General features: G+C 49.3%; 9 protein-coding genes across 9 annotated transcripts; 4 read left to right on the top strand and 5 right to left on the bottom strand.

Moving 5' to 3' along the window:
• Positions 1–763: 763 nt before the first annotated feature.
• PHATR_10350 (predicted protein) lies at positions 764–1,270 on the top strand (the record flags this gene model as incomplete). The annotated part of the gene is made up of 2 exons (XM_002186293.1): positions 764–841; positions 875–1,270. Coding segments are annotated over 2 exons (474 nt in total), but the record flags the coding sequence as incomplete, so codon positions are not given.
• Positions 1,271–1,950: 680 nt separating this feature from the next.
• PHATR_43894 (predicted protein) lies at positions 1,951–3,378 on the bottom strand (the record flags this gene model as incomplete). Its single annotated transcript, XM_002186011.1, has 2 exons — positions 2,053–3,378; positions 1,951–2,020 (listed from the first exon to the last, which is right to left on the bottom strand). The coding sequence occupies exons 1-2, from the start codon at positions 3,228–3,230 to the stop codon at positions 1,951–1,953; spliced, it is 1,248 nt and encodes a 415-aa protein (XP_002186047.1). The 5' UTR covers positions 3,231–3,378.
• A 438-nt stretch (positions 3,379–3,816) lies between these two features.
• On the top strand, positions 3,817–4,820 carry PHATR_5175 (predicted protein; the record flags this gene model as incomplete). Its single annotated transcript, XM_002186292.1, has 3 exons — positions 3,817–3,888; positions 3,982–4,053; positions 4,173–4,820. Coding segments are annotated over 3 exons (792 nt in total), but the record flags the coding sequence as incomplete, so codon positions are not given.
• A 1,017-nt stretch (positions 4,821–5,837) lies between these two features.
• Positions 5,838–6,848, top strand: PHATR_43892 (predicted protein). The gene has a single exon (XM_002186291.1). It carries the CDS (start codon positions 5,896–5,898, stop codon positions 6,712–6,714), a length of 819 nt encoding a protein of 272 aa, XP_002186327.1. The 5' UTR covers positions 5,838–5,895; the 3' UTR covers positions 6,715–6,848.
• Positions 6,849–6,886: 38 nt separating this feature from the next.
• PHATR_43891 (predicted protein) lies at positions 6,887–9,615 on the bottom strand (the record flags this gene model as incomplete). The annotated part of the gene is made up of 4 exons (XM_002186010.1): positions 6,887–8,842; positions 8,927–9,170; positions 9,239–9,335; positions 9,519–9,615. The coding sequence occupies 4 exons, from the start codon at positions 9,613–9,615 to the stop codon at positions 6,998–7,000; spliced, it is 2,283 nt and encodes a 760-aa protein (XP_002186046.1). The 3' UTR covers positions 6,887–6,997.
• Positions 9,616–12,090: 2,475 nt separating this feature from the next.
• Positions 12,091–13,348, bottom strand: PHATR_10409 (predicted protein; the record flags this gene model as incomplete). The annotated part of the gene is made up of 3 exons (XM_002186009.1): positions 12,091–12,162; positions 12,229–12,371; positions 12,460–13,348. Coding segments are annotated over 3 exons (1,104 nt in total), but the record flags the coding sequence as incomplete, so codon positions are not given.
• A 1,231-nt stretch (positions 13,349–14,579) lies between these two features.
• Positions 14,580–16,208, bottom strand: PHATR_10378 (predicted protein; the record flags this gene model as incomplete). Its single annotated transcript, XM_002186008.1, has 3 exons — positions 14,580–14,945; positions 15,039–15,833; positions 15,909–16,208. The coding sequence occupies 3 exons, from the start codon at positions 16,206–16,208 to the stop codon at positions 14,580–14,582; spliced, it is 1,461 nt and encodes a 486-aa protein (XP_002186044.1).
• A 1,413-nt stretch (positions 16,209–17,621) lies between these two features.
• Positions 17,622–19,529, bottom strand: PHATR_33218 (predicted protein; the record flags this gene model as incomplete). The annotated part of the gene is made up of 1 exon (XM_002186007.1): positions 17,622–19,529. One exon carries the CDS (start codon positions 19,527–19,529, stop codon positions 17,622–17,624), a length of 1,908 nt encoding a protein of 635 aa, XP_002186043.1.
• A 1,030-nt stretch (positions 19,530–20,559) lies between these two features.
• PHATR_33217 (predicted protein) lies at positions 20,560–21,933 on the top strand (the record flags this gene model as incomplete). Its single annotated transcript, XM_002186290.1, has 1 exon — positions 20,560–21,933. One exon carries the CDS (start codon positions 20,560–20,562, stop codon positions 21,931–21,933), a length of 1,374 nt encoding a protein of 457 aa, XP_002186326.1.
• Between the last annotated feature and the right edge of the window lie 4,446 nt (positions 21,934–26,379).

Genomic DNA, 26,379 nt, shown 5'->3' with positions numbered 1-26,379 from the left:
AAATACTACTCCAGCTAGAGCATGCTGGGGATTTACAGTTACCCATCTGAGAATTCTGCAAATTTACATTAGTAAATGCGATCGGTCCACGATCAGAGTATATCTGGAAATTTCCAAAAAAGAACAACAGTCGGGATTCCAACGTGGTCCCCCACCGTAGTACTAACCGAGCCCGACGATGCTTAACTTCGCTGAGCAGACGGGAAGCGGTGTTGTCATCGTGGTATGGTCGTTCCTGACAGAAAATGGTTTTTTCTTTATTTATATTGTGCATGCTCCCACTTGTCTTCGGCATTTACAAGGATGGCAGGGTTCTGGCCGTGAGGGGCTTGACTGTGAGGGAGTATGGCCTCTGTCCCCTGATAAGCTTTTCTTGACTAAAATTGTTTGATCTCAAACTTTGGGTTGTTGGTTGAGTTTAATAGCAGCAAAGGTCTCTCGACTAGTTCTATTATGTAGAATCGGCACTCCTGATATAGCATCCCTGGCATAATCCAATTTAGATCGCGTCGCCTTCATGTCGAATTGCATATCTGCAGCGAACGCCGAGTTCTGTTACTTGGATCTTGACTTTCATCAACACCGACAAAAGCTTGCCAACGCCGCGGCCTTTGTAAAAGCTACCAATTCACGATACGGGTTTTCTTCCTCAGATCTTTGGCGCTTGGGAGGTTCAGAGGTTTCTCGGATCGAAGAACTAGTGCAGACTGATCACGAGTGGAGTGCAAGCGACATCGAGACGCGCCCTCCAGTACAGGGCAATCGCCTTGTCGTCAAACTGTTTTGGGATGTCGCTCCCATTGCTTGCGAAAACTTTGCTACGCTATGTGCAAACGGATCCGTCTTATCATCCTTTTCCGGCAAACCTCCTAAGTCGCGACCAGTCCCTTTAGGGGATTCTGGCAAGCCCCTCACATACCGAGGTTCCATAATACACCGCATCGTACCAGGCTTCATTGCACAAGGTGGCGACTTTGTGATGGGTAATGGAAGTGGCGGCGAATCTATCTACAATAAAAAGTTCAAGGACGAAAAGGCGGGTTTGAATTTAAAACACAACCGTCGTGGTGTCTTGTCTATGGGCAATGCAGGGAAAAACTCCAATTCGAGCCAATTCTTTTTCACCTTTGCGCCTGCATCTATCTGTGATGGAAAGCACGTTGTATTTGGGAGGATTGTAAGTGGTTGGCCGGTGTTGGATGCATTGGAGAAAATTGATACATCTACTGATGGCTGTCCTGATATTCAGGTCCTCGTCACCGATTGCGGTATTTGGACCCCACTACACGATGCCGGCGCTGGTTACTGGTACGACCGACCAGATACAAACTCCTATGCTGGCGTGTCATCTATCTTTATGGTACGACCGCGGGTAACCATCGTAATACCGAGCAGTCCTGTCGCAGAGAGGTTTATCCAAGCGATGGATGGCGGGACTTCTAACTGTTGTTTAGATCTGATGTGGATCACTGTACAAGATACCGACTCGAGGGCTATCGTATCACGTATTGAGGAATTGCTGGAAAACTTCTCCGTCGATTTGGTACTAGTGGCACCCACCTGTCAATCTGACATCATCCCCAAAATTCGAGCTCTACCGCCTCGTTGGATCGAGCAAGAATCGAACGTGGCTGTCCCCTTGAACAAGGTTATCATGTGTGCGAAACCAATAGAAGCATTGTCGATGATTCGATCCCAATCTTGGCTTTCGTCTCGGCCGTGGTCATTCGACGGCCTACAGTAACATGATACTACAACCGCAGCCAAACGCAGTGGAAAGCAACAAACAAGAGAGTCAACCCTGATTCTTACTAAAAAAGTCAAGCAGCCTTCAAAGAGCAGCGTTGCAGATGCATTGCTCGTCATAACGCAATTACCCGTACATCAATGAGATCTTCATTCTCCATATCGAGGCTGCCCGGAGTTTGCTGGTCGGTCAAGGTTTCCCCATCAAAGCACAGGCGGATAGTCGAGTTCGTGCTTGACAGGCCCAGCCGTTCCAAATACCGTTCTTTCAAAACTCCAAAACGTTCTTTAGCACCAAGCTTGAACATATGGGAGTCCCCTTTACTCCCTTCATGAGCCGCACATCGTAAGATCAAACGCAGCATAGGCCCAACGTTCGCTTTCGGTGTAGCACTTGCAGGTGGCGTAACAAAAGTAGACAGCAACACGGATGCTTCCAGTACGACAAACAGGAGATTAGATAATCCATAGGCCGCCGGCGTCCTGGTGGATTGAACCGCCTTCCCATTGAGTCGGAAAAAGACCGTCGTGATGCTGGGATGGAGACCAACTTGATGCAGAAATTGTTTCGCAACTGTATGAAATGTATCCTGTTCGTTCACCTTTTCTAAAATTGTATCCTCAGTGCGTTCGGCTATACCTTGCCGGGAATAGGTAGCCCGAATCTTCAGGCGTAGCGTACCACCTGTATTCGTGCGTTTTTGAGTGGTGGGGCGTGTTTTTGTGGACGATGCAAAGAATTCCTGTTGGAGGTTGTAGAGCATGGCTAAATCAATTCCTTCTTGAGATTGCTGTGGCTGGCCCTTCTGCGACAGACGATGCATAATTCGTTTATGATGATCCAAACCAATTTGATGCGTAACGGAGTGATCCAAGAAACTCTCTTCTACTTGACTCTCGTGCTGAGCTTTTCGGATACTGCTCAAGGCCTCTTGAGCCTGTTGGAGAGCGGCTAGAGCAGCCTGGTCCTTAACGCCCTGACGTTCGAGATCTTCCACCGACTTAGTCAGTACAATAGGATTAGATTCATCTTCGTCCGAAGAATCGTCCAACAGAATCGTGACATCCTTGTGTGCATGAGCAGTTGAGGTTTGTTGTTGCTCGTCAGTTTCGTCCAACACCTCGATGATTTCAATGTTACTCGTTTTACCGTTGATGTCGTTTCGTTGTGGTAGGTTAACATGATCCACTTTCTCATCTCCATCGTCGGCATCATCCTCATCATCGCTGCCCAGGGTACGGTTCGAAAGGTGACGACGCTGGTCCTGCTCGGAACGCTCTCGATTTAAACTCGCCAACTTTTCTTCAACAGTCGGTTTGGATTTTTTCCGATGCGAGTGAATTTCTACACCAGCATCATCACTGGATTCTCCCTCGCCCTGATCATCCAGGGAAGCTGGTTTCGTACGCGGATTGTTCCTTGCCTTTCGAAACATATGTTCAATATCCGACGAATCCGAATCTGAATCCGAGAACTCACTCATTATTTCTAGTGAACGTCAATCGAGCCAGGTTCCTGTTTCTATTTGATAGCCTACAAAAGTGTAGGGAAAGGCGGGGATCACTCTGACAGACTCGTCTGTTGCTGTATCACAGTTCCCGCTGCTGGTGGTATCGAGAACGGTTGATTATTCCAAAAGAGTTTGAACTGTGTCCATGGTTGTGGTGTTTATACGGTATGTGGGTTTGTTGGGTGTTGACCGTGATTTTGGTTGGATTCGGACTTTTTCTCGTGAAGTGTGACCGTTCCGTAGATTTCAAAAGCAAGTCTGCGTGTTTTCGTACTTTGTCTCACACAATTCCGGATTCTATCTGAATTTGCATCACCGGCGCCAACTTCGCAAACCGCGATACCCATTCATTCCTTCTGCCGAGAAACCAGAATTCCAATGGATACACATCATACATCTCATCCTTCGCATCTGCATCGCTGCGGATACCTCCCTATATTGGTATTTGCTTTCCTTCTGTAGTCTACTTGCTCTCGTTGCACTGACCAAAGACACTCGGTTTTTCGTTCCAACCACCATGACCGAAGCCTCTTCCGTCGCCAATCCTCGCGTCGTCGCGAGAGATATTTTCTCGGCAACACTCGGCAGCATTTGCTGTTGCTATGTCGGCCAACCCTTCGATACAGTAAAGGTAGACAATATAAGACACCGACAGCTTCGATCCAGTCTTTCCCAAGTCTAATTTTTACTCACCTTCTCTGCTTTGTGTCTGCTTACCTGTCAGGTTCGCATGCAAACGAACCCCACTGTGTACAGCGGCGTCATTTCTTCCGTCACTAACATTTTAAAAAATGAGGTACGTCGGAACGAGACAGTACTTGTGGTAACGTCTTTATCTATCCAGAGATGGTACCAAGGCGAACAAATCGCACCGCGCGTTTCTCGTCGTCTCAATTTCTCTGGATGTTTTCATAGGGCGTTGCGGCATTCTGGAAAGGCGCCGTCCCGACAGCCATGGGAATGGCTTTGGAAAACGCCATGGCTTTTGGCGTCAATGAGGCTCTGAAGCGATCGTTCCCGGACGATCTTTCTCTCGACAATAACGCAATGCCTAGTTTGACCAAACCGTTTGCCATGGGAGCCATGACTGGCTGTTGCTCCGCCCTCGTATTGCTACCGAGTGAAATTGTCAAGGCCAAACTGCAAGTCGTCGTCGGCAAGAATGTTTCGTCGGGCGAAATTATTAAACAGATAGTGTCGAAACAGGGTGTACGCGGCATTTTTGCCGGACTCGACGCACAACTTGCCCGGGACGCCAGTTTTTACGCCATTTTCTTTGGTGGATACGAAGTCAGTTGTTACCTGTTTCGTACCCACGTACCATCCATGCCGGATGAACTGAACTATTTTATTAGTGGAGGTCTCGCAGGGATGTTTGGTTGGACCATTGCGATGCCCTTTGATGTTCCCAAAACCAACGTACAGGCTCGCTACGATACCAAAGTGGTAGGCTCGTACGCTCCCGAATTGATCAGGATTGCCCAGGAACGCGGGGTAGTGGGATTGTATTCCGGTTTGGGACCAACCCTGGTGCGAGCTTTTCCGGCGAACGCGGCACTGTTCTTGGGAGTTGAAATGGGCAAACGCGCATTTGATGATTTTGTATGGAAACAATAAAATAGGATACTACAGGGAGCTCTGGGAAAAACGATCGAAAGTGGACGGAGACGTTCAACGGAAGTGCTTTACACGTTGGGAAGACGAGTGCAAATCCCAGCCAAGATATAGACGAAAAAATATGTACATACCTTTGACCGAGCGCCTTTTGCGATCCGAAAAGGCATCTCATCCAGCTGGTTCCTTTTTGTCAACTTTTTTCAGTTAACGTTTTAGACACGCTTCCTAGTCAGACTAGGTTTTCCTACTGCTCACGAGCCCAAATTAATCTTTTCCCTAATGTGTAGTTCCAGCAAGACACAGGCCTACAACTTTACGAATTAGTCGGATAGCTTACAGTTGATAGTAAGTGGTTGATGGGAAGCCTTACTGATGGCTCCACCGTAAATCGGCTTTTGTGCTATACGAAGACCGCTATAGCGTGGTGTCAGTATCCACGACCAACCTTCATTCGCAGTACGTGCAGTAGAAGAAAAAGTCACGGGATGTTCAATCGTATAGCGCGGTACATCTCGGTACCTAATTCGAAGACAGGCACTTGTTGAACGATGTCCGTTTTGTTATCTTCTCAATTGAGAAATTTCGCATCATAAGAAGGACTCATTGGTCAGAAAAATAGAGGCATATCTCTAGGTAGTCTATTCGACAAAAGTAGATGCTGACGAACGATCATTACAATTTTATTTATAACCGTAGAAAATTGAATTGATTGCACCAAATGTGTGGGCGGGACCGCAGAGAACTGTCGAGATGACACCTCGCCTCGACACGCGTTTTTATCCCCGCAAAAAATCTCTCATTTGTGTTCTATTTAAATTCCAAGTCAACCGGTTCGGTCGACCTTCCCTCACAGTACAGTCAGTCTGTTACGAATTTTCTAGAGTAGAAGGGACGTGTGGCCGACTTACTGACTGCAAATACAGGATCGAAAAAGAACAACCAATCTTCCTTTTTCCCTTGCCCCAATTTCCTCAAAGTAACTTTCGTCCTTCTTATTACTAGAGATTAGTGTATCTCGATCATGAGAGCTTCGACGGGGCTTTCGGAAAGCGCTCAGAGTGCCTTGATCATGGCCAGTAGCACGGAAGGAAAAAATGAGGACTTGCAGAGCAGCGAAGCCACATATCCGACAGAAACTGGTTCCATCTCAGAAGAAGAAAACTCGGGTTGGTTTGGTGGCATCGGTGCTGACTTTCGAACGATTGCCTGCACTTTGAAGGAGACTGCGGGTGGCGTAGCTAGTTTTGTGCATCGTTCCGCGGTCGCTGTAGCCACAGAAATCGCCGAATTGGAGAAGGATGGCGAAGGCAACGATCTCTGTGAGCATCACGGAGACCGTGTTTTGCCGTTGCCGTGGGAAATTATAAGCGACACGAGTTCTACGGAAGAAGATTTGGAGTTGAAGGAAGCTATATTTACTCTTAGCATCTCGGAAGGAACTTTTCGTCACCCATTTTCTACAAAGGACTTGGAAGAAGTTGGCCGTGAAGTTAAGTTTGTTCTGGACGAGCCACGCATACATTTGATCCGTCGACTTTTGGAATTTGATGATAATCTAGCAACAATGCATGCCAGGCTGTCGGGTAGAAGTGATGTACGCGAAATAATCTTCTGGCGGAACTATTTCCACCACTGTGAAGAAACTCGCGGAACCCATCTCGCGCAATACGGTGACTTACTATCCGTCCAATCCCAAAATTCGCTCGTCGGTGCCGATAACGACTCACAGCAAGGCGATGATTCTTCGTATTATTGCGTTCCAACACCACCAAGAAGTATGAACTCTACCGGATTTCGGAGTGTAGATTCTATGGTTTTTATAGATGACACCGATACGTAAAATTTAAGATGGGTTTTGGTTCTTTGTGAAACAGGTCGTCTCTGAGATACCGGGACACCTTTGTTGTAAACATCGAGCACCCTTCTCTCAAGACAGAGTCTACTGTTTATTCAACGTAAGTTGGCATAATGTCGAAACATTGGTATTATTTGTGTACAAGTAGACTTTGCAATTAGGCGCTCCAAAGGAGCAAAAGCGTCTGATCGTTTAATGATATCACATCTGGTACTTGCCGCTCCCCCAAACACTGCCTATCCTGTTTATAAAATGTTGCTAAATGTACCTAGGTCATGCTCATTAATTCCCTCATGAGCAGCTCATCTTCCTTCTTGACAAAGCGACCTTTAACACGAAGTCGGCTGTCGGCAAAGTTTTTTCGAACGTCATATTTTACAGTTTTGGTCCAAACCCGGTGATTTCGTTTTTCCATAAATCGGTCGACGCGTACTTTTCGGCTTTCCGGCGAGTATGCACCAACCCAGCCATCTGGGCGCGTTACATTCATCAAGCCATGCTGATCCAGCGACGTATGGAGGTTAGGATCGCTGAGTGCCCGGGGACGACCCGAACCGGGAACGTGCTCCTCTTCCATCTGTTCCTCTTCGACGGCTTGTTGTTGCTGTTGCTTCTTCTTCTCCTTTTCTTCTTCTTTTCGTTGCTTCTTTTCGAGTTTTTCCAGAGCCTTTTGCTCTTTGCGGTCCTTTTTATCTTGCTTCTTTCGATCCGCCTGCTCCAAGCTGGCCGAAATGCCGCTGCGCACCGAAGAAGCGGGAGCCGAAGACCTTCGATGCCCAATTTGAATGCCGGTGGCTTTCGCGTTGTTCGCCAATGTTCGGTCCATCCACTGGCCGTAATCGAGGCCACCGTCGGTACGGTCTGTTTCGCTACTGCCGTGTTTCGAAGCGACCGCCGCAGTCGCAGTGTTGACGCTGCTGTTGCCACCGCCGCGTGGGTCCAATAAAGCCGAAAATAGGGAATTAGATCGCATACGGCGTTCGTATTCCGACATCATGTTATTGGGATGGTCCGTCGGTGACGCCGCAACGGACGCTTGCTTGGACGACCCGTAGGATTGTGGTTGGAAGCCAAATTCAGCCTGTTCCACGAACTCCCCGCTAAAATCCAAATCTCCAATACCATCATCGTACGCTGGTGATACAAGATTCGGTGCTTGGCCAGGCCCAACAGCTTGACGATGTCGGTAACTTCCCCCGTTCGCTGATAGGGACTGGGATTGCGACGCATGTTGATGATAGGATTCGGCGCTGGGCAACAGGGGTTCGATTGAGTCGCCCCCGGTCAAATCCAGCCCATCGTCATGGACGGTCAAAAAGTCCAGATCCAGATCACCCAAGATGTCCAAGTCTTTCGGTAATCGCTCTTCCAGTGCACCGGACGATATCATTCGCTCCAGTGTGGACGGGTCTCCTGCTTCGTACCGGTCCAACGCGACTTGGAGTTCTTCGTCTCCGATAATAATCAAATCCTTCAGAATTCCCTTGGTTTGTCGATCCAACAGTCCCTTTTCTTCCAAATAATCGGACGCGGATCGCAAGCGTCCCGAAACGGATCCAGACCGAGCGCGCTTGCCGAAATGGGAGACTTCGTAACTAGACGCCACCGGCGGTGTATGCGACAAGGGGCCTTGATTGAGCATGGAACTCAAAAACGCCGAACCGGAACTTCCTTGCGAACTGGCTTGCGACGACGGAATCTGTTGCAAAAGTGACGCGGGTGGGTACGTTTGGTGTGGTTGAGGAATAGGAATGGAGCGTGCGGGTGGTGTAGGGTTCGATGCAGTACTTGCTGGATAGTGACGACCGTGTTGTGTGGAGAAGCCTTCGGGAAGATGAAAGTTTTTGAAATCGTTCGTGTGCGCAGTGTTGTTCTCTCCTTGGATGGCATCGAAGTGATCCAGCGTACGTCCCGAGCTCGTAATAGAAAAGTCCATATCGTCGTGATGCGTTTTGTGGTCCTGCTGCACCATATGAGCTACGGTACGACCAGATTCGGTGATGGAAAAGTCAATGTCCAAACCGTCGCTGGTGCGTTCCGACTCGTGGACTTCCATTTCCCCTTCCATCGACGAAAAGAATCTAGCCCGGGCGTCTTCCATGATTGTAAGAGGCTAAGTAGTGAGTGAGTGACACAAGCTCACTCACTGTTGTAATAGATAGTAGCTGGACAGCTGCTATAGATCGTGACGGAGGACAAGGTCGATCGAGGGGAATTCCCCGTACGATCCCAGTTCGGCTCGCGGCGGGGTGGGTTGTCGCTGGTCAATACTCGTCGTCTCGTTGCCGTGGGAAAAAGGAGCAGCTGTCCAATCCACCACACTCCAAACACCCATACGATACACGATAGGGGAGGATCGTCGCGCGAACCGCGCGGCGAGTCGCGACCAGCTGGTGTCGTGGACCTTACCACGCTTCGCGTCTTTTTTTGTGTCGAATGAACTGTAAGTGTAAATAGAGAACGACCATTCAATCTACTACCACTGGCTTCTCTCAACAGAAACAGAGACTCTGCTCCGATCCACCCCCATTTCTCCGTGATTGGCGTGGAATGCCGTAGAGATTCTTGCTTCCAACGTTGGTATCGTTCTGGATCGTTCCCTGACACTGTTGTTCCAGTAAAACAGAAGATTAGGTCTATAAGACGACACATCTCCCTCTTCCAGATCGGACAACAGATCTGCCGTTGTCGCAAACCTCCTCAACTGAAAAGCTAGCGTAGCCCAGAAACCTCATGATGGGATGTCTGTTTTATTTCCAGTCAGATGGTGGGGATTCTTGACGCGACACTCGACGGCTCCGACGACGGTATGCTAGAGGGTACAGAAGAAGTGTCCGAGGATGGAACGGAGAAAGGGGCAATGTTTTGCACTTCAGAAGGTACCATAAACACATAGAAGAAGGATCGAAGTATGATGGGAAGCAGGAATCAACGCTGGAATGTAGGACGGCACTACTGATGGAACTGAAGACGGTATGCTTGACGGGAGTTTCGATTTTCTCTGAAGGTGAAATAGAGGGACAAGCTAATTTCTTTCTTTGCTTACTCTGGTTAGGTATACTGCTCTTATTTCTTTCTTCCTGTCTTTGAACTGTCCTTTTCATGGCCTTTTTTCTTCATTGTTTTGTTGGTCGTGCGTAGACGACTGAAGACGTTGCAGGGTTCATGTATACATTTCATCTGATTTTAGTCTTCATTTTCCGAGGCAGTAGTCGTCGATCCTTCATAGAAGAAAGATGCAGCTAAAACTCCAAGAAGAATAGAAAGGTAGAGGTGCATGTTCCTGCAAGAAAGTGAGCTGTCTAGTTTTTCAGCACACTACAGTGCGTTGCCGTAGGACTCAGTCTTTACTGTTGCTTTCTCTATCTTTTATTCAAGATTCGGATTTTCTACCCACAATAGGATTACAGCGGAAGTCACATATCCGTTTTCGTTACATTGTGTTAATCTACAGTTCATGACTGTTTTTTCATCAGTCACATGAAAATAGGTCCGAATTCCATTGACACCCATGATAGTATTTGGTTGAGAACATCAATGGGAAGCGCGTCACTTTCTTGTTAGATTTGTCCAAATCTATAGAAACGCAGGTGTCCCGTAGCAAGCTTTTTCAAATAAACAGTAAGGAGATGTTTGCAAAAGGGGGTTTCATTCTGAAATGATAAGGTATCCACTACGCAAACAGCGATATTGGTGGGATCTGTGCTCACTGCAAGATAAAGTTGGATGCTGTTCACAGTTAGCTATGCAAATGGATACGAAGGAGCCGTCGTGCAATTCCTCCCAGTTCCAATGAAAAACCAACCTACCTCTTCAAAAACCCGAGGATTAACAGCCAAGGTATTACGGAGTCCATTTACCGTTTTGGTGTAAAGTAAAGTTGAAGCCTTAGCAGCAGAGGTGCAGGAATCTACCACTCACACATCCAAGGTATAAATGAGTTATGAAGCTGTTTCAAGCTCGCTTCTCGTTTGTGTAATGAGAGTGGCAACAATCATCAGCATCGTCCTCCTCGAAAGACAGCTCTCCTGGATGGTCCTTCATGGAACAACTCAGGACGGCTCGCAAATTCTCCTCAATATGCTTGACTTGGTGCTCTGCTTCTTCGTCTTTGAGCAAACCATTCCGAACAAGTTTGGCGAGGTAAGAGACACCCCCATTGAGAAGAATCATGCAGAACTGAAAATGTAAGCGTGAGAAACAAACGTTTGTATTATAGAACGAGACCTTCTGGTCCATCATTGAATTGCTTACCTTATGCGACACAACTAAAGAAACCTCTTTTGGGTCATACTGAGTCAGCACAGCCTCTGCTTTTTCGTATTCCGTCTGACTCTCGCGAACTACCAATTTTCCAGCTTCGGAAAGTTCGCTCTCGGCATTCTCAAACTCACGATGAAAAAACCGTTGGGCGTAACGATGCGCAGACATGAATGCCAACGAGCGCTCGATTTTTAGGCGCATTGCCGTGTTTTTCAAAGTTGCATGGGATTGTCCTCTGAAAAGAAGGTCGAGCACGCTGTTTGCCATCAGACTATTCTTAAAACGATTTGCAATACCAGTAAGAGGACCGTCAACCCAATTGACGTAGTCCCAATCATGCAAATGCTCCCCTTTGGCAACGGCATCAGCTGCAAGATCAAGGCTTGATTCCAAGGCAATTGCTAAAAATTGTTGATCCTCAAGCTCCCCATTAGAAATTTGTTTCTCGTAAGCCGACCTCAGAATGGAAATGAAGAGTGTGCGGAGCTCAGTGGATGAAAGCGGTTCTTCACCCATCATGTGTCTCATCGTACTTTTCGTACGTCTCTTCATTCGATTTTTTGTTCTTAATTCATGCTTAATCTTGCGAGCATGAGCCTCCGGATCTAATGAAGCAGCTGGCTCTTCTTGCGTCGTGGACAACGTTGACATTCTCGTGAAATGCTGCTCGTCGTCGTCGGCTTTTAAGTAGGGTAGGATACGCTTCAAATACGGAGGATTGTAGTCTTCCGCTGGGGTCGACTCTTTATACCTTTCTACTGCTTCCATTAGTTGCGACTTGGTCATATCGGCAATGTGGGGCACGTGGTGCTTGACCAAGGCAAAGTCTACCTGGCGGAAACGGCGTTGCGTCATGAGCTTTACTAGAGCCTGAATAGAAGTCGTCTTGAACCGAACTTGATAAGCTTCGACAATCTTATTTCGAGTATCAGTGGAATCAGAGAGACCTAGCCAAATCAACAAAGGACCCGCGGTGCTACCATTAATACACAGCGTCATGAATGCAATACCCCCCACAAAACCAAATACTTTTCGTGTTTGAATTCGGAAAACATTATCAAAGCCATTTGTATGTTTTTGAACTTCGTTGTCCAAGAAGAGAGCGAGGGCTAAACCGACCGCCCCCCGAAGCCCACCATAAATGGAAAATATGGTTTCTTGTGGTGAACCCTATCACGACAAAAGTAGACTGAGCACAAAAGTTTGCGCATCTAATGAGAGATCAGAATAACATACCTTCAAACCGATGCGGCTTGTTAGTGGATACACACTTGCGAAAAGGAAAGCCCGAATAACTGTGAGGAAGATGTAGAGCAAAACGAGATAGCCCCAGTCACGGCCTGTGAACAATTTCTCCTTTCCACCATTGGCAATCACAGCTCCTGGTGGATGCGTTGTACGGACTAATTGTATGAGAAAGTGGATCAGGAACACACATCCTCAAGTGCAGCGAACATTGAAGCTTACCCCATACAGTTCCGCCAAGTGTAAACAAAATTGTGTTCAGTAAATGTTCCACCAACGTCCAGAAATCCTCGAGCAATTTGGCATCGTTGAACATGGCACGACCTAAAAACTTGATCATCAGACCCAGCGTGACAGTGGCAATCACACCACTCGTGGCCCATACAGCGTCCGCAACATAGTAGCCAATGTAGGCAATAGCAATAGTTGCCGTCACTTCGACAACATTTTCTTCGCGATTGAAGCGACGCTTCAAAAGAAAGAGAATGGTGAGAAGCCCCAGACCAAAGAATATACCAATGCAAACACCGCCAATGGCTTTTTGGCAAAACATAGCGACACCTCTCCCCCAATCTACATCTTCTCCGACACCTTCGATCCCGAGCTCGAAAAGATATCGCGCCACAAAGATGGAGAAAAAGACAATCGCGGCTCCATCGTTCAGCAAACTTTCCCCAGCAATGTGGACTTTAAGTCGGGGCGGTGCTCCTACTTCTTCCAAAAGGGCCGCCACCGCCACGGGATCGGTGGCGGAAAGGATGCTCCCAAAGGTCATGGCAAGATTGAAAGACCAGCCGTAAGGGAAAATGTAGTAGGCAATGAGAGCCGTCAAAACAGTTCCGGCCAAAACCAATGGGAAGGCAAATATAAGCAATTGGACAATCGATTTTTGAAAAAGGTGCACATTCTGGCCCAGAGAATCCTTGAAAATGAGGCCAGGTAGAAAAACCAGCAGCAGCACCTCGCTATCAATGGGAATCCACAAACGAATACTTTCGTTGAGCTGGTCCTCAGAATCATCCAAAAGTTCCGCTCCAATACCCATCACTGTTCCAATAAAAAACATGACAGCCGTGTAGGGTAATTTGTTCAAGCTGAAGTTAAGAATACAGCAAATCGTCGAGGAAATTCCGTTAGATGGTTTTTGATAATCGCGGCGCGACAAAAAGAACAACGGACTTACAATCGCGAGAGCAAGTAGAATACCATTACTCCAATCGTCAAGCAAAACGACGGAAAGAGGACCGCGTGGGCGGGAGGAATTTCGTGTCCTTCAGTCTCAAAGAAGGCGTCATCACCTGGGAGCACACCTTCTGACCCTTCTTCTTCTTGCTCGGCAACAGCACGGGAAGACTGATGATGAACCAGACCAACTACCAGCGGTAAAAAAAATGATGGCACCATGGCAAAATGCATGCGATGCTGCATGACGCTTACGAAATCCGGGGCAGTGCCAGTGACGTTTGGTACTTGTCGATCAAAGAGCGTGTGCGCTTCCAAAGAAAAGAAAAACGCAAGCTCGTTCGACGACGTTGAGATGTCTGGTTTGGTTGTCCTGCTGTCTCCTCTGTTCGGCGACTAGAGTCGTTGACAGATCGAGAGGACGAAAAAGATGGGTACCACAGTTTCTTCGGAATCTTGCGGGAAAGTCCTTTGCAACCGCAAATTCGTGAAGTATTCCTTCAGTTCGGGACTCATTCACTCATGGAAACCTTGGGTAGTTGTCGTTGGCCGAGTGTCACCAAACCTATCAGCCTATCAGGGTGCCAAACCTGTGAAATGTTGGACCATCAGACCGAAGTCCATCACAACGACATATCACACTTAGCCTCAACTTCCTTCGATACCGGACATCCCAAGGTTCCGAAAAATTGAAACGGGTCGTCATAGTTAGTTTCCATTGTTAGAAGTATGGAATGTATTTGCCAAAGGGGGTATCATCTTGGACAAAGAACTTTCCGCTTTCCACATTACACGAAGGACAAAGGCGTGGGAAAACAAACGAAGGACAAGGCATCGGAGTTTGACCAAAGTCTCGCCTGTGGATCGTGGCTGCCAATGGAACTTCAACACTGCCAATAGCTTTGTCAACAATATACCTCATTTGCACAAATCCAAAAAACCTCTCGTTTCTGTAACACTGCTTTTACTTAGAATATCACATTGTTTATCGATTAAGATTGTTTTCCATCCAGAACATATAAAGAGTGAGTGTACGTACGCCACGAGTTTAATAGAGATAGACACACCTTTTCTCACTGGCCGTGAGGTTGGATGCGGAGGCCGCCGTGTCGTTGGCCGACTCGAACTCATTCTCACACACGTACACCCGACGCCCGTTTTTAGCCACAAAAGGAACGGGCGTATCGCAATTTTAGGACTTCAGCAATTTCGTCAATCTCCGCCAAGGCGCGATCCAAATCCTCACGCGCGTGTCCGGCTGAAATGCAAAAGCGAGCCCGGGAGAGCAGCAAAGGAACGGCAGGGAAGCCCACGACAACAACGGCCAAGCCCCGTTTGTAGCATTCCCGGGAAAAGGCGGCAATCTTACAGGGGTTGTAAAGCATAATCGGCATGACGGGGGAATCATACTGACCGAGCACTTGGAGACCCATTTCTTCGAGGCGCATACGGAAATAGTTGGAATTGTCGCGTAGCGATTGAAGTTTTTGTTTGCCAATATTGGTGCCGTCTTCGCCCATTATAACCTATTCAAAAGAAACAGACGAGTCCAACGTGAGTTTCAAAAAAAATCAACCAGCGCAACACGACACTCGACAATAAAGCCAGTTTTCGCTTACCTTGAATGCCGTGAGGACTTGCTGACACACCACGGGAGATAGGGCGTTGTGGCATGAACTGGCAGCGCACGTGTTGCGCAAATGTTGAATGGTGGCGCGGTCGGCGGCCACGTATCCACCCATCGCCCCGAAGGACTTGGTAAAGGTACCCATAAGGATATCCACATCGGCCGTGTCTACCCCGGCGAACTCGGTGCAGCCTCGTCCGGTGGCACCCGTCGCTCCGATCGAATGAGCTTCATCTAAATAAATGTAGGCACCGTATTTCTTGCACACGTCCACGACACCGCGCAAGTCGCAATATTCGCCTTCCATACTGTAAATACCTTCCACAATAACGAGAATCTTGTTCCAGGGCCGGCGAGTCCGGGGACGCCCCAAAATTATCGCTTGCTTGAGCGTTGCCTCCAGATCGATAATACTGTTGTGCTTGAAAACTCGAATGGCGGCACCCGAGGCACGCGCGCCGTTGACGATACTGGTGTGATTGAGTTCATCGGAAATGAGCAAATCTCCGCGCCCAACCAACGAAGGAATAGTAGTGGCGTTGGTATTGAAACCCATATTGAGGCAAATGGCGTCTTCCTTTCCCAAAAATCGTGCCACGGTGGTTTCGACTTGGCGATGCAGGGCGGTAGTGCCGTATTCGTTCCGGGCACTACTGGTGGAGACGCTAAAGTCTTGAAGCGAAGCCATGACGTCCCGTGCACAGGTCACATGCCAATCATCGGCAAAGCCCAAATAATTGTAAGAGCCCAGGTTTAGGCACTGCCGACAAACGCTACCGTCGGGCGCCTCGACAAAGTGTGGGCCGTTGACGTACTCTTCTGGCGTCGCGCCCGGTGGCAAGTTATCGAGAGATCCCAGGACGTGCATAGACTTTTGGGCGTCGTCCGAGACACGTTCGAGTACGTCAATGTGCGATCCCGGTTTGGAGGCAATGGGACGATTAAAGGCGTCTTGCACGCGGATGTAGATCCGGCGGAAGTAAAAGTCTTCCCAAGACTTGAGGAGCGGCGCAAAGCGCGACCAGTCGTCCCCGGGGAAATCGGAAGCGACCCGCACAAAACGACCGCGTCCCAGGAACCAGGCAAAGAAGTCACGGACGTGCCCGACAAAGATAAAGGTCGCGTAGGCCAAGTAGGTGGTGCAGGCGATGAAGGTCGACATGAGATTTTCCTCCTCGTGATAGGGTGACGACGCTGACGCATGATTCTGTACGAAGCGTGCCTTGTCGCGAGCCGCCAAGCGTTCGAGAGTCTCCCGTACATCGCTGTAGACGTCGTCAACGCTGTCTTCCAAGGCCGTTCCCGACGCCGGCGAAAGAGTAGAAGCCGTATCGTCTTCGTAACTCAACGAAGAAGTAGTGGCGGACGAGGAAGTACTGACTACGTCGGTGGAATCCACCGCCTTACGGAAACGAGACTTTCGGCCTAGCATACGACGCAGACGGTTCTTGACGGTCATTGAGAAGGAAGCTCCGAACAATAGCAACGTACAGCGCAACAAAGTGCAACACTGACTGTTAATGAGGCGAGAGTAGCAGCAAACGGATGACAGTGAGGTAGTTCCGAGTACTCGAGACGGCTTCTACAATCCACGAACTAATGTATTTCGTAAGGGTTCCCAAACGAAAAAGCCACGAGCAATAGAGGAGCGAAACGTAGTTTCACGAACGACGACGGTTCGAATGTCGACTACGTCTCACACAAGGTTGTTGTTCCGAGATTGGGGGTCTCGTGGGAAATTATTTTTTGAGCTTGTGGATGCGAAGTCGGGTTCAAGTCCTGCGTAAAGTTTGTTACGGCACTGCCAATTATTCTACGCAGCTAACTAGCTTGAATGGTACTCTTATACTAACTGTAATATCGCGTTCGAGTCGATTTCGTGCGGTGGCGTGGGACACGCGAGCGCGATCGACCGAGCTTCCGAGAAGCTTTTTCCACACACTGCCCTGCCCTCCCAAAGACTCGCGTGCGAACGCATTCGAACTCGCGAGAGGGGCCTGCAGGCGCCGTGGCGAAGTACCGCATGGACGGCGCGCGTTTCGAGAATGATTCTGTCCAATCAGAACTATCAGTTTTGAAAAATTGTCGAATACTTTGCTGGAGGAAATAATATACTACCGCAACGTCCGTTCGAGACGTGGCCGTTGCCTACGCGAGTGGCAGAACCAACGGACAAACAACAGTCAGCCCGAGTCTCCCAAACCCACTCTCTCTACCTAGTGGGGAGGAGTAGGAGACTGTGTGCGGTTGGCGTATAGAGCACGAACAACCGAATAGCATAAGCAAACCGACAAATCAACAAAACAACTCTGATTGACCGACAGACGCGGTGCAGGGAGTCCGATTGCACGACGGACAGACATCTCTCTACAAACCCCTCGTTGTTCCTAACTGTAATTCCAATGCTGAGGTAGCATACCGCAGCGTACCCAGTAGACCCTTACGCAACTAGACCGTCCTTGAAAAGGGACTAACGACAAGGAGAAAGCAAGTTACGGTAGACTTGCGCAAAGTAGAAACCTTAGGATATAGGCACAGCACAGTCTGCCAGTATATGGTATTGCAAATATATACATTAAGCACATTCCCCGAGACGCTCCGAGCACTCGGGTGAAAAGTGTACCTTGGCCAACAAAAAGGTTCCGGCGTACAGACATAACAAGGTAGACGGAATCCCAAAGGGGGCGTGCCGTTCCGAGGTGAATGTGCGGTCCCCTACTTTGGCGGCTTGGAACGCGACAATCATGTTGGCGGCAGATCCAAGCATGGTCAAGTTTCCGGCAATGGTGGCTGAGAACGATACCTGCAACCATTCGTACGGACTGGCGTAGGGAAAGGTGGCCGCCAGCATCTGGCACACCGGCACGTTGGAAGCAATATTAGAGAGTACGGTGACAATCATCACGAACCAGTATACGCAAGCACCTTCAGCCATCTGGTCGGCGCATCCGCCCATGGTCATGTTGAAGAAACCCTGAGGGACGCCAGTATCGTCAAACGAACCGATCAGCAGAAACTGTCCAATGAAAAGCATGAGGAGACCGTAGTCCACTTCGGTAAGGGTCGTTTCGGATTCTGTCACGAGTTCTTCGTCTTCGGGTTCGATTTCGTTACCATCCATGTCGTAAGTCTTCTTGGCGGGAAGCAGGTTACCGTCTTCGTCGTACTGGATTGTGGAAGGCTTGGGGTCGTAGTGCTGACGCTTGTAGGCCGAGATACACATCAGAATGGCACCGGCACAGATAGAAACCACGCACACATCGAAACCGCAGGCAAAGAAGACCAAGAAGAGTAGCACCACCACGGCCTGGAGGCGCGACCAGACCGACCAGTAACCATCGTCCATCATGGCGCTGGGGTCCTTGTTGGCGGATTGGCGGGCGTAGTAGGCGTGTTCTTGGGCAAGCATCTCCGGGGTGCGGTTGCCGCCAAACATGATACCAAAGTTTTCGAGGCATCCCGAAGAGCCCGGGAACAATTCCGAACCGTAGTAGACAAACATCATCGCCGAGTTGATAATGGTCGCGGCAACTACCGGAAGGACCATATTGGAGGCGAACTCGATCCAGCCAATATTATCGTAGGCGAGAGACACGATGAGAATATTCTGCGGGTTTCCGGTCATGGTCAAGGCCGAACCAATGTTGGCGGTGGTAGCCAACGACAAAAGGTAGGGAAGCGAGTTGGCCACTTTGTGGCGGACACACAAGTCGACGACCACACCGGAGAAAATGAGTACCACGGAATCGTTCATGACCGCGGCGGATCCAATGGTAGACATGGCCATGATCTTTGCCGAGCGTTTCCAGTTGACGGGGTCATCGAGGGAGTCTCGGAGTTTGTCAAAGAGACCGCCCCGCTCCATCTTTTCAATATAGATTGTGGTAAGCATGAGACCAAAAAGTAGAAAGAGGGGTTCCATAATAATGACGTGCTCCGCGTTAAAGTAGGGTCCGTGTCCGGTTTCCCGCAGGATGAAACGCCACACCACCATGGAAAGACCACCCCCTAGCGCAATACCGGGACGACCAATCGGAAGAAACCAATTGGGGAACATGAGGAAGACCCAGAAAGCAAAGTAGATGAGGGAAGTGGATACTTTCCCAAAGACAGAAAAGGCTGCAGACTTGTCTACGTGTACGTAGTCTCCGAGATAGCGGTGACGGCGCCGGGTATATTCCATGACACCCCCTTCGTCTTCGGTGAGGTGCCGGGAGCCGAATCCGTCGCGTACCTGAAAGGCCGTATCCTTCATTTGCTGAACCGCCCGAGTCCGTTCCGCCGAAAGACTAAGCTTGCGCTGGGCTTGTGGAGTGAGCTGGGGGGTTCCGTCACGGAACATGACGGCGTTGACGGCGATTACGAAAGCAACCGCAATCATGGCTGGTCCCCATTTGCGGAGGGACGAGACCTTCCGAGGGGCCGCCGATACCTCGACGGCGGGAGCCGCATGGTGCTCGGCAGCGAAAAGAGGAGACGCCATTGGCTATCTATCGAAACCAATCGAACGAAAGGAAAGGGACAATGTTAGATACTTTTCACTATGGTACAAGAAACCCCTTGTTGTCTTTCGTGACACGCATGTTTGGTAACGGCATTTCTTTCTGTCGAACATTGCACAATGCTCGCTCTCCCGTGTTCGTCTCCGCTTTCTCGGTTTCATCCCACAAAAAGCTTCCCATTATCTCGAACAAATTCCCTAATGTAAAGCAGACCAACCCGCTATCATGTCTTCTTACCACTCTGCTTGGAATGCAAGGAATAAGTGGATAGGTGGTAGGCTGGGTTGGTAATATTTCTCACTACACACGGTTGGACCAGAGAACGAAACACCAATGTGTCTGTGGGAGAGTGTGGAAGGTAGAATCCATCCATCCTTCCCGACGAGGAGCTGGGCCCGTATTCATCCATCTCCACCACCGACTGGCGATTAATTACGCAATGACCATAAACGGTTCCGTAGGAAGAATAGTTGCATGTCGCCCAAAAGTCGCTGCTTTTCATACCAGAAATAACTCCTGCTAGGATATCTACAGTTATATCTATCTATCAAGCAATCTTGGATAAGGCCGTTCCAGATTTTGGTGAACTAGATGCTATTCTTTTAGCTAGTGGACGAGGGTCGGCGATTGATACGCACGCGCGGTGCACACGTTTCCTCGATCCGAGGAGCGCGTGATCTCGAACCGAACCCTAAACCCGTTTCAGACGGGGATCTAGACCGAGCAGGGTGGCTCCGAAACCCCCCTCCTCTCTGTAAGGAATCCACAGTCATCGTCCGTGACTCTGAAACACTAGTTACAGTACGCACTTATCAGCATCTAGCGTGCGTGCTTTTTCTGGGTCTGCCAATCAGGACTCATACCGTGCAACCAATGGCAGTCTCATGGTGTCCGGAAACGAGTTCCGTTTGGGAGCAATCGTTCGAGACGTTGTAGCCAACCGATTGTCCTTTCCCTGTACGCGTACATTATATAGAGCCCCCATCCCATTCCCCACCCTTGGTTCCCCCCATGTCGCGGACTGCTGCCGTTCCGCCGCCGGGATCCTCGGCGGACGAGCCTTCCGCGGTTCCGACACTCCGTGTGATGCGCCTCCAGAGTCCGGCACTGCACAATCCCGCGGCGGGTTCGCTCGACAACCAAGCTGCGTTGCACAACTCTCTCTGTCTACCCGAATCGTTGGGAGTGTACGTGGGAGAAACCTTCACGGCATATTTGGGCGTGTTGAACACCTCGACACGCCAGTCTATTCGGCGTTTGACGGTCCTGGCACAGTTGCAGACGCCTTCCAACCGATGGCAACTCCCGTCTCTATTAGAAAAAGGGGTCGACGTCAATCCCGCCAACGGGGTGGACGCCATTGTCGCACACGCTATTGAGGAGCCCGGACAACACATTTTGCGCGTGGAAGTGGGCTACCGCACGAACGATGGAGGGCTGCAAACCTTTCGCAAATTCTACCGCTTTCAGGTAGTCAATCCCTTGACGATCCAGCAAACGACGACCCGCATGGGTGACAGTCAATGTCTCGTTTCTCTATCGGTAACATACAACAAGACTGCGGACGCGACCGGGCCTCTGGTGATTGCCAACGCCGCGTTTCGGCCGGTGGACGGTTTGGTCGCGCGACTTCTGGATGGACACGTCTCGGAGTCAACCCCCGACGCCAAAATGTCCGCCTTGCAGCTCCTGGATAAGTCTGGTCTCCTCCAACCGGGATCAATTGTACGGTACCTGTTCCAGATTGAAGCCACTTCGAGAGAAGCCGTGCTGAAAGGAATCGCCGCCGGCGATTTACTTGGCCAGGCCGTCCTGACCTGGCGCAAGGCCATGGGTGAAACGGGTCAAATCTACTCCGCCAGCATTTACTGTCCACCAGTCCAACCCGATCAGGAACATTTTGTAACGCACCGATCGGGTCTTTCCGTAGACGTGGCGGCGGCTGCCGCCCAGCGCGCGCAGAGTACGCCGAGCGCCGTCGACCAGACTTTATTGACCAACCGATTTCCGGTCACGGTCGAACCGATCGATCCGCCTCGTCGAATGCTACCAAACGTACCCACACGTGTCCAATTTCTTGTCGTCAATCACTCCCAACAGGCCATGACCTTACAGTTGCAAATGCGAGTAGCCGATATGCAGCAAGGTTTGGTAGCTTGCGGTACCACCTTTACCAACTTGGGTGTGGTCCAACCCGACGGGGGATCCAAAGTCGCCACGACTCGCCTGGTAGCCCTGGAGACTGGATTGTGGCGAGTGCAAGGATGCGTCGTCGTGGATCTAGCGTCTGGCCGGGAGATTCCGCAACCGCCACTCTTTTCCGTTATGGTCGTAGGGGAAACGGATCCCTCCGATAACGACAACACCCAAATCTGTCGGCAATGACCAATTTTAATCTTGTAAATTAGGAGATCTGTGTATTTTTGATCACTGGGGCCACTTTGTGGGTTGGGCCAGTCTGGGAAACAGCCAGCGCTGCCGTAATTGGGTTCCGCCATTACTTTCGCACGCCTCCCTCCCTGGTCACGACTACGACTCTAGGCATAATGGGCGCCAGAATCTCCTTTGGACATGGTCAGCAAACGTGGGCAATTGGTCGATTTACGCCCGAGTAGCAACGGCCGCTGTGGAAGCGATTGACAAGACAACGGACTGTAAGCCTTTTTCGGCATTTCGCGCCTTTCTCCACTTATATCCCGCCCAATAGCTAGTATCGCAGTACTTTGAAAATGGATTAGTACAAGTATACTGGAATAAATTAAAGGGATATAACCAAAAGCATGTTGAGCAACCGGACCTCCGTCAAGTCATATCCTAGACCATCATCATTGGGAGAAGCGTAGCCACACTAGGTTGGATTCAAGGTAGGTAGTACACTCTCGTTGAAAAACCCGGAAACAAATGCATTGGTCATATCCGGGTTTATCGCAAACCCGAAGACCTCCAAACGACTAAAATTTGCTTTTTTCCACGTTCTCTGTGCACAGAAATATATAGGTAGTGAGTGCACTTGACAGAGAGTCTTTGGCTTTTACAGTTAGTCGCCAGACCAAGTGCAAGAGGAATCTAGACCATCAAGCTTAAAGCATGAGCACTCGCAACGATCCCCTGGTGTCTAATTTACAAGATCTCTCTTCCTCCTCGACAGGAATTGATTCTTCTACCAATCGCTTCCGGACAAATCGCCCTCGTCCAGCGACTCCTCAGTATTGCAGAATGAGTGATCGCAACCATTCGCTGGTCTCGGATCTGCAAGTGCTTTCAAACTCGTCGACAAGCTCTGCTCTTTCCACCAATCCAGTCCAAACAACTTGCCCCCGTCCGCCAGAACAATGCTTGAGTTCCGAGAACGACCGCGACCAAAATTCTCGTGAAGATTGTGCCTATCACGATGTCGAAGAATGCTCTCCTATGAAACGTCCTCGTGACAAAGATGAAGGAACTGCTAACCGGATCTTGGCTTCATCTTCTTCATTATCATCGTCGCACAAACGAATTCGAGTTGTGGATCAACATTTCCACCTCTCAACCGATGATGCCCAATCCAGCTCGTCCTCCTCCAGCGAGGAGTATCTTCCGCCTGTTGGTACTCGATATCCGATACAACCTCGGAAAAAGGAACGCACAAAGAGTTCGCAAGCACTACCAATAGAGTCTCGACGGAGCGGCAACAAATCACGTCCACAATCGTTTCAAAAAAAGACGTCATTGCATCGAGATAGGACACACGCTGTCACTGTATCTGTGCCGCCAACGTCTACTTTGGAGTGTAAGCTTTCGGGGCTGCCAGATTTAGAAAGAGGAACCGATTTGGGAGCTTTTGATACGCAGTGTCCGTCCGAACTGATAGCGCAAGACGGTGAGACTCGTCCTCCTCAGAAGCCCTCTGCACTAAAACGGCAACCCAAACCACGCACGAAGTGGATCAATGCTGGAAAGCCGGGACGTTCTAGTTCGGCCGAATCATCTATACTCGCCTTTAACCTCTCATTTGTAGAAGAAGTGAATTTACCACCCAACCACTCAGATATTCGCGACCACTCTCCACCTGCAACGTTTTTAAAAGAGGAGCCTGAGAGACAAAGGAAGGAGATCTGTTTGGAAATGGCTAGCTCTCGCGTGAGGCATTCAAAATTAGCTCCTGCTTTACCGCATTCCAATACCGCATCGCACTTTGTCGAAGCTTCGGGCACGGCTTCGCCTACGATGGCTGTGCCAAGGTATCGTTCTCCAGCGACGACTCCCGAACACTCGGATGCGGAACTCGCTGGAACAGATCAAGTAAAGAGCTCTTTGGTAGCATATCCTCGTGACTTGCATCAAGCCCCAGAAGAGTCATACCGAGATTCTGTTTCGGTTTCTGCCAGCTCCGACGTTGAGACACTCAGTTTTGCTCTAGATACCCATGCTCCCGCAAGTTGTGGCACGTACGCGAAAGAGAATAGTGACGACCGTAAGCTGCAAAACTACCACGCGAGTTGTCTTGGGGACGTCCAGACGAACGTTTCTGACCTTTATCTGGAGTATTTTGGGTTAGGAAGGTTTCGTGGTGTGCCGGTAGACGGTGGTCTTTTTGCGCTGTCCAAAAGTTCCATACCATGGCTTCGCTTACTGCACAAGAACTCTACAAATAATTTTTTTAAAGTTGCAAGACTTTCAAATTTTGTGCACGATGTTATTGGAGAAGGGTGGGATAGCGAAGATGTTCTCCGCGAAGTTGACTATGTTCAGCGAGGAAAGCCATACACTGACATGGCAAGCAGCAAGGAACTCCAGAGAATTCGATCAGAATTGAAAAAGAGGCTGCTGGCTCGATCAAGCAATACAGGGCTTTTGGATAACGATGGAGGAAAGGAACGAATATCACCGACTGAGCTCAGTTTTGCTGCCCCTGCGCCTTTTGAAAACTCAAACGCTACCCAAGGTTGCCAGCATGTCATCCAAAAACCCGATTGTCCAGGATCTTCAAGTGCCGACAGCACGACGGAAATGCCTCGTCGATCTGGTAGATCCACTCGGCCAATTCAAGGGTTTGCCCCCACGCTGTGGACTACTTCTGACTCCAGTGATGAGAGCGTTAATCCCGTCGTAGAGTCCATTGAAAAGTACCGACCAAATTGGATACGAAATACGAAGCCGAAGCTGACCGATCTTTATCTGGAGTGGTATGGTCTAGGAGAGTTTGAAGGAGCGACAGGTGGAGGCGTGGCGGCCATTCTCGCAAAGTCCCCCAAGTGGCAGTGTTGTCTCGACAAGATTGGCCGAGATCGATTCGGGCGTGTGAGAAAGCTCACAAGGTGTATGGACGCTTTTATGAGACGGACTTCAGACCTAGACCAGAGGTCGGCGATACTGAACAGATTTGACGAGTTGCAAGAAGGTCAGTCTTTCATCACTCTATCGACGACTGTGAAATTCCAACGCCTACTCCGTGCAATGGAAACCGAATTTGGTGATTTGTGTGAAGAAGATCTTGCTTTGTTCAAAGGAAGGTACCGTTCTCATGAGTCTGCGGAGCTATGCGGAATAGATTTAGAAGAGTCTGCTTCGCTTCCAGTGCCTTCATGGAAAGGAAACGTAAGAAAACTTAAATTTTCCCGGGTTTTCAACGAGTGGTTTGGCCTCGAAAAATTTACTGGGAAGCCCGTTGAGGGCGGCTTTCAGGCGTTACAAGCGGAAGACCCGAATTGGGATATTAAGACGCTAAAAACAAGAGAGGGAAGAAATCGGTATGTGCGCATACGCAGAGTACTTCAAAGAATACAAGGCGTGATCGAAGAATTTTCGGACCAGCAAAGGACTCTTCGGGAGTTTGACCGAGCCCAAGAAAAACGCAGTGTTTTGACCGACAACATTGATGAAATAACGGAGCGTGTGAAGACTGCTTTTCTTCTTCCCGAGACTCATGAAAGCCAAATGAATGCGAGGGATGACTCTGCTTTCGACGGTTTAGCAGAAAAGAAAAGATTGCGACTGATGCAAAAGTACAAGGCGGCTGAAGAACACATTAAGCCCGCCATCCAACTTGATCCCTCTTCAGTGACATTTAATGTGAATTCAAGCCCTTATTATATTGAAGAAACAAGTTTTCTCAGCAGCGGGGAAATTTCACCGCTTTCACCTCCGCCGCCATTGCGAGATCCGCCTTTCCCCTCAAAAGTCAAGTGGCAATTCTGCCAAAGTTCAAGGGTCTATCATGCTAACTTTCGAGGACTCGCTGTGAGTCAATTAACTGTTGAAGATCTTACATTTTTTGGCTACTTGCTGGAACGAGATGATATTGCTTTCGTTTCCGAGGGGCTGCTCGAAGGATTGAACCCTCACGAATGGAGGTGCAGCCATCTAAAGAGTATATACGGGGACTTTCGCTTTCATTCATTTAGAAAGTTCGAGACTATCGAGGCGGACGGCAATACACTATACAAAGAACACGACAAGACTCTCTCTTTGACCCTGCGGGATTTCATCAGCTACATTGAAATGTGGGAAGATCACCAAAAAAGGAAATCGGAACTGTCTGATATTGACACAATAGATTGGCGTTTTGACTATGAAGGTCGCGACAAGGACGGGAATGCCATCAATGAGATTCTGGACGTCCGCAAAGACATTGTTTATTTGATCGATGTCGATTTGGGAGAGAAGTTCCGGGGTTTGACGAAGAATTTCCAGGATAATTTCAAAATGCCAAAGATATTGCCTGGGGGCGGACTGTGCCTCATGCGGGCGGTGAGTAGTCTTTCGTTTTGCTGAGGAAACTGGTAATGACACAACTGACTCCCCTTTGTGCTCATTTACAGGTTACCGAGTCTGCTAGGCCGTTCATGGGAC

Source organism: Phaeodactylum tricornutum, chromosome 3 (assembly GCF_000150955.2).
Source record: "Phaeodactylum tricornutum CCAP 1055/1 chromosome 3, complete sequence".
NCBI classification, from domain to species: Eukaryota; Bacillariophyta; class Bacillariophyceae; order Surirellales; family Neidiaceae; genus Phaeodactylum; species Phaeodactylum tricornutum.
Note: the sequence above shows the minus strand (reverse complement) of the source record. Positions and strands in the feature narration are given on the sequence as shown.